A 12,369-nucleotide genomic window follows, 5' to 3' on the forward strand; every position below is an offset into this window, starting at 1 on the left:
CTAGGTGCCTGTGCTGATTTTGTTCATTGTGTACGCTGCATGAATTCCTCCATCGATAATGACTAGGAACTGATTCACTGTTTTACAGTACTATAGTGTTCTAATTGTTCTGAATTCCATTTATATACATAATTTGTTATTCAGTTTGACTTTTTTTAAAGTACCTTTTTAACTATTTCCACGAAACTTCATCTAACTGGGACAGCTGCTGAAATGGGCTAAAATCTACTGGTCTGGATATGTCCCATATTAACTGGAATCCGATGAATATTATTTATCTCTATATAAATAATGCATATATAATATACTTTTTCATTGTAATTTATAGTTTATATTATGTATTACACTGTACTGCTGCCACAAAGCAACAAATTTCACAATATATGCTAGTGATATTAAACCTGGGGTCGGTATAAGCAGGAAGACCATATTACTACCGAACACTCAATTGAAGGTGTGTGGTTTAATGGGATTGCTTATAATGTCAGCCAGCTATTACAGTGGGAGCACATACAATAGGAGGAGGAGTTGACACAGTATGATGTAAAATTTTTGGAACAATGTGAGTGTCTACATTAGGAGAGCTGATGTTCGGTACAGTAAAGGCTTTTCAATATTTTCATACAGGGGTGGATTTGAACATACAACAGGGCAAGGATGGTGTAAAGTAACGATAACACATAAAGTGACTGAATGAGGAAAAACCTTTATCTGTTAAAATGACAATGTACTCACCGTCCAATCTACTGTGCTGCGCACTTCACGGTCAGCGTTGTGCCGAAGGACAGTGCTTGGGTTTGGCTGAGCTACCAGGTGCTGTAATCCTGACTTTGCAATAGCTTTTCTGAAATAAACCAAAAAGCATGGTGTTGCTCTCTACTCTCAATTTTTCATCCACTACTGAAACAATAAAGACCCTTCTCAGAAGGGGTAGCAATAAAATATGATAGTTTCTTTCCACAATCATTCATACACAACAATCTAAAATGTAATTCTCTTTAACTCAGCAATGATTTTTAATAATCACGAGGAAGTCTGCAGATGCTGGAAATTTAGAGTAACACATACAAAATGCTGTAAAAACTCACAGGTCAGGCAGCTATAGAAAAGAGTAAATCATTGTCGTTTTGGGCCAAAACCTTTCTTCAGAACTCATTTTAATTTTTTTAAATGTTTAATATTTTCCTTGTTAGACACTATTTACAGCCCTCTAATCCCCCCCATATCTTGCTTTCAGTTAAGAAAAGAGAATTATAACCTCAAGAACCCATTACATCATGATGTCTACCAGTTTTACTCCCTTTCTGTATCATATCAACAGAAAATAAAACTGTTTAAAATGTAAGCCACAGATACATCCTTTTCCAGTCTTCAAATTCATTGAAGTTACATCCCCAAAATGTGAGTTAGCTCATCAAAAATGCTCTCCAACATAACCCTAAATGACTCAAGAATAATAGTCGACAAAAAATTAGTTTATGAAATGCTTCCTCACATAGACAGAGTCCAAAATTTCAAGCCCATTGAACATCCCAATTTGTAGGACGGTGACCATGAATATGTGTGAATTTTGGGGAAAAAAGCAATCTTGTGTCACTTTCAAGGTTCCAACATTGAACAGGGGAATGTTGTAACCAAAGACAATGGGTTCTTCGGGAAAAGGTCAAATCTCAAAGCTCTAATATTTCAAGAACATTCACCCAGATATCTATAGGAAAACAATAATGTTCTCCAGACAGTGACCCACATCAACAGAAATATCAAAGTTCAAAGTAAGTTTTTTTTAAATCAAAAACATGAATGTCACCATATACAATCCTGAGATTCATTTTCTTCTGGGCATTCACAGTAAGTACAAGAAACAATAGAATCAACGAAAGGTCAACAGGACGGACAAACCGTCAATGCGCAAAAGAAACAACCTGTGTGCAATGGTGGGAAGGGCTTTACCCACGATGGGCTAGGCCATATCGACCACATTTTGTCGGCTTTTATATCAATTACAGAGAAAAGTGCAGATAAGGTGAAAGTGTTGTACAGCACCGAAACAAGCTCACCATATCAATGCTGATCAACACGAGCATCCATACATTAATTTCATATCCCTCTGTACCTTGCTCAAGTCCAGATGCCATTTAAACAACCTTGCTGCTCCTGTCTCACTACCTCATTCCAGACATCAAGGGCTGAGTGAAATATTTACTCCTCATTTTCCACGTAGACAACCTGTCTCTCACATCTGCTTTCTAGCTTTAGACATCCCTATCACAGGAAATGGTCTTTGGCTAACTACCTTACCCATGTCTCTCATATAGGTTTATATCCCTCTATCACGTCACCTGTTAGCCTCCTCTTCTCCATGGAAAAGAGGCAATCTGCCCAATCTTCCCGAAGTATTTAAGTCCTCTAATCCACACAACATCCTTGTGAACCTTTTGTGCCATCTTGCTTAATCACATCTTCCCTGCAATGTGGAAACCAGAACTCCATCTGCGGCCTAACATGCTTTGTAAAAATATGACATTCCAGCTCTTAACCTCAGTGCCTCTGTTGATAAAAGCAAGCATGCACATTTTCTTTGCCAATCTCTCTACATGCGTTATCAATTTCAGGGAACCATGTGCATGTACTCCAAGGTCTCTCTGTTCAATAACACCCCAAGCCACTGCCACTCACTGTACATGCCCTGCTCTGGTTTAACCTCCCAGTGTGCATCACACTTCACAAATACCATCAATTCACTTGGAGACTTACTAATCATTCCACCTATATTCTCATCCCAATAATTAATATGCAATATAAACAATAGAGGAGCCATCTCTGATTCCTGCAGCACCTCACTGGTCACATGCCTCCAGTCTGATAAACAAGTTTCCACTACTATCTTCTGCCTCCTACCACCGTCAATTTTGTATCCAGTTGGCTAGCTCACCTTGAATTCTATATGTTGTAACTTTCCAGATCAGCTTAGCATGCGGCACCTTGTCAAAACCTTGCTAAAGTCCATGTGGGAAATTTCTACTATCCTGCCCTTGTGCATCCTCTTGGTCTTCTCTTCAAACAAAACTCAACTGGCACCAATGCATGACGAAGGGCAGAATGCTATTCATCACTAGTTTACCGTGAGCGTACACTGCCCAAAGCATTCAGATTCAATAGGTTTGTGCCAAACTGAAAGTATAAACATTTTGAGAACAGATCTGGACTCAGATCTCCAAAAAAGAACTGACCATCAAACAAGGAACCTTTGGAGATACAAAACTGTAATTGAAAACAGGTTCAGTAATTACCAAGGCAAGAAACCCAAGACAAGTATCATTCTGCTAACTATCAACATCAATTGCTCCAAAGAATAAGCAGAAAGTACACAATTAAAAATGATGGGAAATAACGTGGAGTCTTCCGTAAGCTTTATTTTTTTATTTTATTTGGAGATACAGCACGGTAACAGACCCTTCTGGCCCAATAAGCCCGCGCTGCTCAATTACACCCATGTGACCAATTAACTTATTCACCGTACAGTATGTCTTTGGAATGTGGGAGGTCACAGGGAGAATGTATATACTCTGTATAGACAGCAATGGGTTTGAAACTGGGGTCGCTGGCGCTGTTATAGCATCACCCTAACTGCTGTGCACCACGTTGCCCCAAAAAACCTTTTCACACCGATGAACAAAAGCAACTCAGATAATTCACATGAAGCGAAATCTATCAAACAGCAGCATACCTACATACTAGAGGTATCGGGACAAAATATTGTACAAATTGGAGGAGGAACTGTCAGATTTCACATAAATCTAAATGAAAAAATTATTATAGCTCTGCTAGTAAAACTGTCATTTTCAATGTCACCATCTTATTTAAAAGCACACAGCATGTCATAACAATGCACACTAATCAGATTGGATTTTGAAAACAATCCAGTTTATGTGTGTGAACACCTGCGCCAACTGGTGGCTACATTATTGAATTGCTTGAACTTAACACACTAATTAAATGAAATAATGAGTTTACTGAACATCAGCAAAGCTGTGTCTTGGTTTTTAATTAGTCTAGGCACCAGGTTTCCAATTGACGTCTTCAATCAGATTTGATCTTTGAGCAGAGGACTGGTTTAAAGATTGCACTGGTGAAGCATAGCAAAGACTTGCTGGCAGCGAACAAAGCTATAAATTACTGTATTAATCACACTTTTTCTTCTCAGATATGATCACTGCAAACAATAGCCTGCAACTTTCCTTTTGGAGTTGAGCTTTTGAACCACCCATAGGACCTGGCAGTTCTGCAGTGTAAACTGAAGTCTCGAAGGTACAGGACGTCCATCAAGTCGGGACAAGAATGTTTGGCCATCAGGTAGTTCTGCTTTTGGCAGACGGAGCGGAGGTGCAGTCCAAAGTCTATATCTTCAATTATACTCCCATCCCCACATCTCCCACCTACATCTACTCTCATGAAATCATGGCACTTTATAAACAAGCTCATTAAATACTCTGCAGGGAATTCCAACAGGAAAGCTTTCGCCTGCTGTTCTCCCAGCAGTTGATACTCTAGAAGCAATTATCTCCACAGTCTCTAGGTCATCTCAAACTTGCTCACAATTTGCATGGTGGGTCTTGCTGAATGCCCTTCACGGAAGCTCAAAGAAGCTTACCTAACACACAAATAACATGACACTTGTGCTGGAGGTTTAGATTGGGCTTGTATTCAATAAATAAACTGTATATGAATTTCTTAATACATTTCAAGAGGGCACAAGCTGAAAACTACTGGCATGAGCATCAGGAAGGAAACAATCCACAGTTCCCAAGACTGATTACAGCTTATTTTGGAAACATCATGACATCCGATCTTGATGGCTCAAGGGAGCAAATGTTCAGTACACCATGACTCAAATGCACACTGTTTATGTCTTACATTATCTTAACATATATAATACAATCTTCCCCAACATCCCCAGTACAGTCTATATTCCCCCTCAGCAACCCCTACCACAGAACATTCTGTGATCCTGCTGGCAATCCTATTACCCCAAAAGCACAGCCTACTCTCCTCACATCAGTCTATTCTCACGTGATGCAAAACCCCATATGAGAAATGGTGAATAATATGTTCACTTTACTTCCACGTCATAAAGTGATCTTAAAAAAAATAAATGCACTCCACCTCACCCCTCCAACATAATTTTAATCACCATGAAATGGGAAGCCACAGGTTGGATGTCTGCAGTTGCCAAATACATTAACTTTATACTAGATTTTTGTGATTAATCAACTGCCAATATATTCGGTGGTCAGATGTAATCCTCCCACCCATCACCATCATGCTATCTGAAGGTCTTTCCATTGTTTGCAAATGCATGGGACAGGCCCAGACTTGGCTGAGAAGTGAGGTTTGAAGAGTGCTCAGTAACTTAAGGGAACTCCCCAGATTCAACCAGAAACTAACAGCAGTGCAGGAAGTCAGATGCACGTGCACCAAACCTCTAGTGTGGCCCTAACATCTGCGTTGAAGTGCATGGCTTGAAGCTATGAAGTTATCTGCAGCTAATCTGCTGTTCTCTATAAAGAAAGTACCTGTACTCTAATGAGGCAGTAGAAGGATGGGTATTCTGGAAAATACTGATCCTTTGAAAGAACTGTGAGTTTTGTAAGCAATATTTGTTATATTTTCAGCAGCTGCAAGGAAATATGCAAGGAAAGATGTGCTAGTATTAGAGAAGGTCCAGAAGAGATTTACAAGAATGATCCCAGAAAGGTTTAACCTATGAGCAGAATTTGTTGGCTCTGGGCCAGTTCTCGCTGAAGTTTAGGAGAATGAGGTAGGATCTCACTGAAATTGACCAAAACATTCAAAGGCCTAGATAGAGTGGACATGAAGACGACATTTTTGATAGTGGGAGAGTCTAGGACCAGAGGACACAGCCTCAAGATAGGAGGACTTTCCTTTAGAACTGAATTGAGGAGGAATTGCTTTAGCCAGAGGGTGATGAATCTGTGGAATTCATTACCACAGTCAGCTGTGGAGACTAAGCCACTGGGTATACTTAAAGTAGAGATTGATAGGTTCTTGATTAGTAAGGGCATCAAGGGTTACGAAGGAAAGCAGGAGAATGGTGTTGGGAGAAAAAAAATAAATCAGCCATGATCAAATGATGGAATAGATAGGATGGGCCAAATAGCCTAACTCTGCATTTACGTCTTATAGAATCAAGCCAGAAAAATACCATGCTATTAACTTACACAGCATACTGTCTTTGAGATTGGCAAATTAAATGCCAAAGAAAATTTTAATTAAATGATCAGTTCCATTCCTCCTTCCATCAATTCCCTTTTTTAGTATAGGAGATTAAAATGTGAATGAGCTACCCTGAGCAGTAATAATTACTCAAAGCTGTCAATGAACAAAACTTGTGACATTTGGCATCTGATGAAGATCCTTGAGTTTGAACATTTTTTAAGTTTCTGTGTCATTAAAGACAAAGTTACATTTAATGAAAAGATTCAATATCAAAATCAAATAACTATATATCCATTTTAGCAGACATACAATATTGTTTAAAGGAAAAATATGTAAGACTATGGAGAAAGTGTAGGGGAGCAGGAATTCATTGAATTGCTTTTTCAATAAGCTGACAAGCCCATCTTCCATGACACATGATTCTAAGATCTTAAACCCAAATTTCCCTGGGAATTCCCAGAAAAGACACCAGCAGTATGCCAGAAGTTCGAGATGCCAGGCGGTAGAAGTGAGTGTAGTAGCTATTTCTAAAGAGAAAGTGCTCGGGAAGCTGAAAGATCTGAACATAGATAGGTCAACCTGGACCAGACAGACTGTACCGCAGGGTTCTGAAAAGAGGTAGCTGAAGAGGTTGTGCAGGCATTTCAAGAATCACTAGGTTCTGGAGAAATAGAAAATTGCACTCTTTAAGGGAGGGAGGAAAAGGACAAAAACAATTATGTCAGTTAGCCTGACTTCAATGGTTGAGAAGATTTGGCAGTCTATATTAAGGATCAGGTTTCTGGGTACTTGGAGGCACATGATAAAATAGGGCACAGTCAGCATGGTTTCCCCAAGGGAAAATCTTGCCTGACATATCTGCTAGAATTCTTTGAGGAAATAGCAGGCAGGATAGACAAAGGAAAGAGAGTAGACAATGATAATTTGAATTTTCAGAAGGTCTTTAAGAAGGTGCCATACTTGAAGCTGCTTAACAAGATAAGAGCCCATGGTATTACCGGAAAGATAATAACACGCATAGAAGATTGGCTGACTGGCAGGAGGCAAAGAGTAGGAATAAAGGGGGACTTTTTTGGTTAGGGCCGGTGACTAATGATGTTCCACAAGATTTCTGAAATAGATTTGTCATCACTTTAATCATGTCTGCGGAGGACAGAGGTGGGTGGGCAGATAGGCCATGGGATTTATTAATATAAAGGAAAGGTGCGATGCAGTAGAACTAGTTAAAAGTAGAGAATGCTGAGTGTGAACACCAACATGCTGGATGAAAAGTCATCAATCTTGATGCAAGTTTGTAAACTGACAATACACCCCACACACAGTGCAGTTTTCTGCAGATTTCAATGGCAGGATGAATAAGCTGTTAAACTCCTGAGGAATCATTTAACACAGAAGGCATAGAAAATGGTACAAGGCATTAGGACTTACAGATGTGGAATAAAATGCACTGGCTGGCATTCACATTCAAACATGTCTCTGTTCCCCATTTTCTGTAACATTACCTCAGAGCATACTTTGTAACCACATAATGAATGACACACTGTCACTGACACCTGGACAGTGAAACATCTGATCTCTGCATTTCTGGCACACTGGCTTTACTGTTCACTAGTGAGCAATTATTTCATTAAATTAAAAATCAATCAACTTATTGAAACTTCAACACAAGCAAATACATTATTTCCTTAAAACTGTAGAATAACATCGCAGATTTGATAGCATTCAGAATCAAAATGAAAGGATTTCTGCTGGACTCGACCCAATGCTCTTGTAACATTGAAGACTAAGGACACTTTCAGAGGTATCCAATGATGAGAAAAGTTTAATTAGCATTGGTGTTCGGCAGGAGAATTTTTGGGAAGGGTGTGATCAGTATTGGTTCATTGGGAAAAAACAGATGAAGTGCTCTTGGATTTATGTTCTAAATATATTGGCACTATATACCTGTATGTTCTCATTTCTAGAAAGTGCATAAGTATGGCAATTCTGTAGAATCTAAGTCAGCTATATTTTATAAACAGTGTCCATTATCAAGGGTTTCAGAAAATAAGACAAGAAAATTATTGTGATACACTGATCAGCCAGAAACAGATCATCCTCAAAAAAATTCCAAAAATTCTAAGCTCTCCAGAAGGAAGAGAAATGATCACCAGGATCCAAGTGTCCTATCTCAAAGCTAATTAACAGTGCTCATGAATACTGGTTGCATCACTGTCTGGAATGGAGGGGCCACGGCACAGGATTGGTTAAAAGCTGCAGAAAGTTGCAAACTCAGCCAACTCCATCGTGGGCACTGGCCTCCCCAGCACTGAGGACACTTCAAAAGATGATCCCTCAAAAGGAGGAGGCATCCGTCATTAAGGACCCCCATCAGCCAGGATATGCCCTCTTCTCATTGCTACTATCAAGGAGGTGGTGCAGGAGCCTGAAGACACACACTCAATGTTTCAGGAACAGCTTCTTCCCCCCACTCCACCAGATTTTTGAATGGATAATGAACCCATGAACACTACCTCAATATTTTTTGTGCTCTTTTCACACTTATTTAATTTAATATACATTATTTCTTACTGCAATTTATAGTTTTTTAAATTATTATGTATGCAATGTACTACTGCCACAAAACAACAAATTTCATGACATATGCTAGTGATATTAAACCTGATTCTGGTATCAAAGTTATGAATGCAGACAAACATCATTCTTGGTAAATGTCAGCAGCAACATTTACAGAGCACCTTTTCCCCATTTAATACCCCGAGTTCCATGATTTAAAAATGTTCCTAAGAATTCTAATATCCTAACATCTCTGGCAGTAGAAGATTTGGCAATAATGCTGTGAAATACCTTTGAAATGTTATTAAACAAAAGCACAGGACCCGAGCAGAAAGGTTTGGAACAGCACAGATTCACGGAGTGCTGAACAATGGAAGTGGGCCATGTGTCCAAAGGAATTGTCAAATTTGTATTAAGGATATAGGGAACCAACAGAAACTGGCACAAGGGAGATGTCTTAGTATATTTCGTCCAAAGCTTATTTTGGAGTCATACAGAACACCAAAGCTGCAAATATTTGATCAACATCAAGCACTGGCGATCCTATAGCAGTCTAAGCTCATCAGAGTTTCTCATCCAATCATCCAGGCAAAAACTTTAAGGAAGCAACAGTATTTTTCAGATCAAAACAAAAGAAAATCTACCAGAAATCTGTTCATAATTACTTCAATACTGGCAACCCATGTTATAAAGTTCGAGTATATGGTGAAAAAAGTTTAATAGTGAGGGCTGGCTTTTAATAAATTAACAAGCATGACAGAAATTAGGAACTTGATCATAAAAGACTACTTTGAACCAAATCAGTTTGATTTTTAAAAAATAATTCCAATGGAAATAGCATTATATTCATAGTGAGAGTGTGTGTGTGTGTGTGTGTGTGTGTGTGTGTGTGTGTGTGTGTATGCACGCGCACGTGTATTTAAATTCCTCCTCCTTGCATTGCATCCCACTGAGCATCTACCACCATCCCAATAAAATGGTGGGATTAATCAGTCTCCATAAATTCTTTAAAGAGGATTTTACTTGGCAGCAGGAGTTTTTGTCCAGCTGCTCTTCCAATCATGTGCATTCCGTCAGCAATTTCCTAGAACTTTATCTCTGCAATTTTAACGTAGTTTCCATTTTTACACACACTTCGTATCATGCAATCTACAGATGCACAGTACAGAGCATTTTAACAAACTGCATCACTGCTCGGAACTGAAACTGCACTGCAGCAGACAGGAAGGCTCTACGAAGTGCAGTCAAACCTACCCAATGCACCACTGGCACCAGCCTACCCACCATCAAGGACACAGATACAGAAAGGCCAGTAACAACATGAAGGTTTTACCACCCTACTCATGGACTGCGTGTCCCACTCCCATCAAGAAGAGGCTACGTAGCATCCACACCAGACTCAAAACAGTTACTTTCCCCAGATAGTCAGGCTGATCAACCACGGCACCCACTAACCCACTACTCCACACCCCCCACCACCACTACTTTATTATTTCCTTGTCACATTATGTACAGACACTCCTGTGCCTAGCGTCACTTTATGGACATACAATCAATGTATACAAGTTATATTATGTATTTTTATTTATTTATTGTGTTTTTATGATGTGCTTGTTATCATTTGTTTTTGTTCGTGCTACATCAGAACTAGATTAACAATTATTTTGTGCTCCTTTACACTTGTCTATGGGAAATGACATTAAACAATCTTCAGTCTTGAATACATTCAGCTGAATACCCTACTGAAAAGTTCAGTAAAGGAGCAATGTGCGGTGGATAAAAGGGAAATAGTGGATTTTTATGGAAAATAAAAGCTCATGATGTGCAGGATAACATTTAGAGATGAACAGTAGATTGGCAGTCTAACAGGAAACAAAGGCAGGGAGAAATGAAGCTTCTGCTGGTCAGGAAGATCCAATGAATGGCATGCAACTGGGGCGGAGACTCAGGTGATTAACTTTCTACAGCTTATAGAAATGATTTGCAGGATAGTACAGGAAAAAATAGTTTCTAAATTTGCTGATGACAGAAAAATAGGAAAGATAGCAAGCTATGAAGGGCACACAAGTTGATAAAGTCAGATGGCCAGGTTCAGTGAGTAGCCAAACATCTGGCAAATATGAGATTTGGGTGTCCGAATGCATGATACACAAAAATTTGACATCGAGATACTGTGAGGAATTATGAAAGTGACCAGAAGTGAGCCATATTTAAGTTTGCTGACAACACCACAGTTATTGGCCAAATCAAAGATGGGGATGAATCGGCATATAGGAGGGAGATTGAAAATCTGGTTGAGTGGTGGTACCACAACAACCACCTCTCACTCAACATCAGCAAAACCAAAGAGCTCGTTATTGACTCCAGGAGGAAGAAATTAGGGATCCATGTGCCAGTGTTCATTCAGAGGTGCAGAGGGTAAGTATCTTTAAGTTCCTGGGTGTGATCATATCAGAGGATCTGCCCTGGGATCTGAGTGTCATTTCAAAGAAAGCACAGCAGTGCCTCTACTTTCTTAGGAGTTTGCGCAGTTTCAACATGCCATCTAAAACTTTGACAAACTTCTATAGATGCACCATGGAGAGTATCCTGACCAGTTGCATCAAAGTCTGGTATGGAAACACCAGCGCCCAAGAACAAAACAGTCTATAAAAAGTATTGGATACAGCCCAGCTCATTACAGGAAAAGCCCTTCCCACCATTGAGCACATCTACAAAGAGCACTGTCACAAGAAAGCAGCATCCATCATCAATAGCCCCCATCATCCAAGCCATGACCTCTTCTCACAGCTACCATCAGGAAAGAGGTACAGGAGCCTTAGGTCCCATACCACCAGGTTCAGGAATAACCATCAGACTCCTGAACCAGCAGGGACAACTTCACTCACTGCAACACTAAACTGATCACTGAACAGAACTTACTGACTCACTTTCAGGGAGTCTACAACTCATGCTCTCTGTATTATTTATTTATTTATTGTATTTGCACAGCTTGTCTTCTTTTGTACATTGGTTACTTGTTAAGACTTTGTGTGTGATTTTTTTCATTGATTGTATTGTATTTCTTTGTTCTTCTGTGATGCCTGCAATAAATGAATCTTGGGACACGGTTTGATGTTTATCTTTAGAAGCTTTTTGTATGACGCATGGCTCCGGGGTTGAACACCGAATGGGTATTTTTTTCCCCCTACTTATTTTTGCTTAGTAGGGTTTTTTTTTCTCACCAAAAATTTTTCAATCTTTGAAACAATGTGTTTTTTTCTTGAGACATCATAAGTGTTGCCTACTTCGATGTACTCTTGTTATTTTGGATAATAATAGAAAGATCTGAAAAGAAAGAATCAATCTCGGGACAGTATTTAGTGACATTAGTAGAGCTACTAAGACTTGGTGTTTCAATCTCTATGGTAAGTTGGCACTCTCAATGTTGGCAGTGAGCTTGGAGAGGTGACAAGGAGGGTAGGTACGTCATCGGGGTCATCAGGTGGGCACCCTCCTTCTTTGACATTTCGTTGATAAGCCCACGACATCTCCAGAGGGCTCAACGGTGCTACCTGGCATCCCAGGTACACCCCC

The 12,369-nt window shown here is 39.6% G+C and overlaps 1 protein-coding gene across 8 annotated transcripts in view; it reads right to left on the bottom strand.

Annotated features, from left to right (window-relative positions):
• dgkza (diacylglycerol kinase, zeta a) overlaps positions 1–12,369 on the bottom strand; it is a 708,940-nt gene that overhangs the window by 268,208 nt on the left and 428,363 nt on the right. For all 8 annotated transcript variants that reach the window (XM_063062203.1, XM_063062202.1, XM_063062204.1 and 5 more), the window contains one exon: positions 736–844. In XM_063062203.1, coding sequence (XP_062918273.1) covers positions 736–844 — 109 coding nt within the window. The remainder of the gene's footprint in view (positions 1–735; positions 845–12,369) is intronic.

The sequence above is a fragment of the Mobula hypostoma genome, chromosome 11, assembly GCF_963921235.1.
Source record: "Mobula hypostoma chromosome 11, sMobHyp1.1, whole genome shotgun sequence".
NCBI classification, from domain to species: Eukaryota; Metazoa; Chordata; class Chondrichthyes; order Myliobatiformes; family Myliobatidae; genus Mobula; species Mobula hypostoma.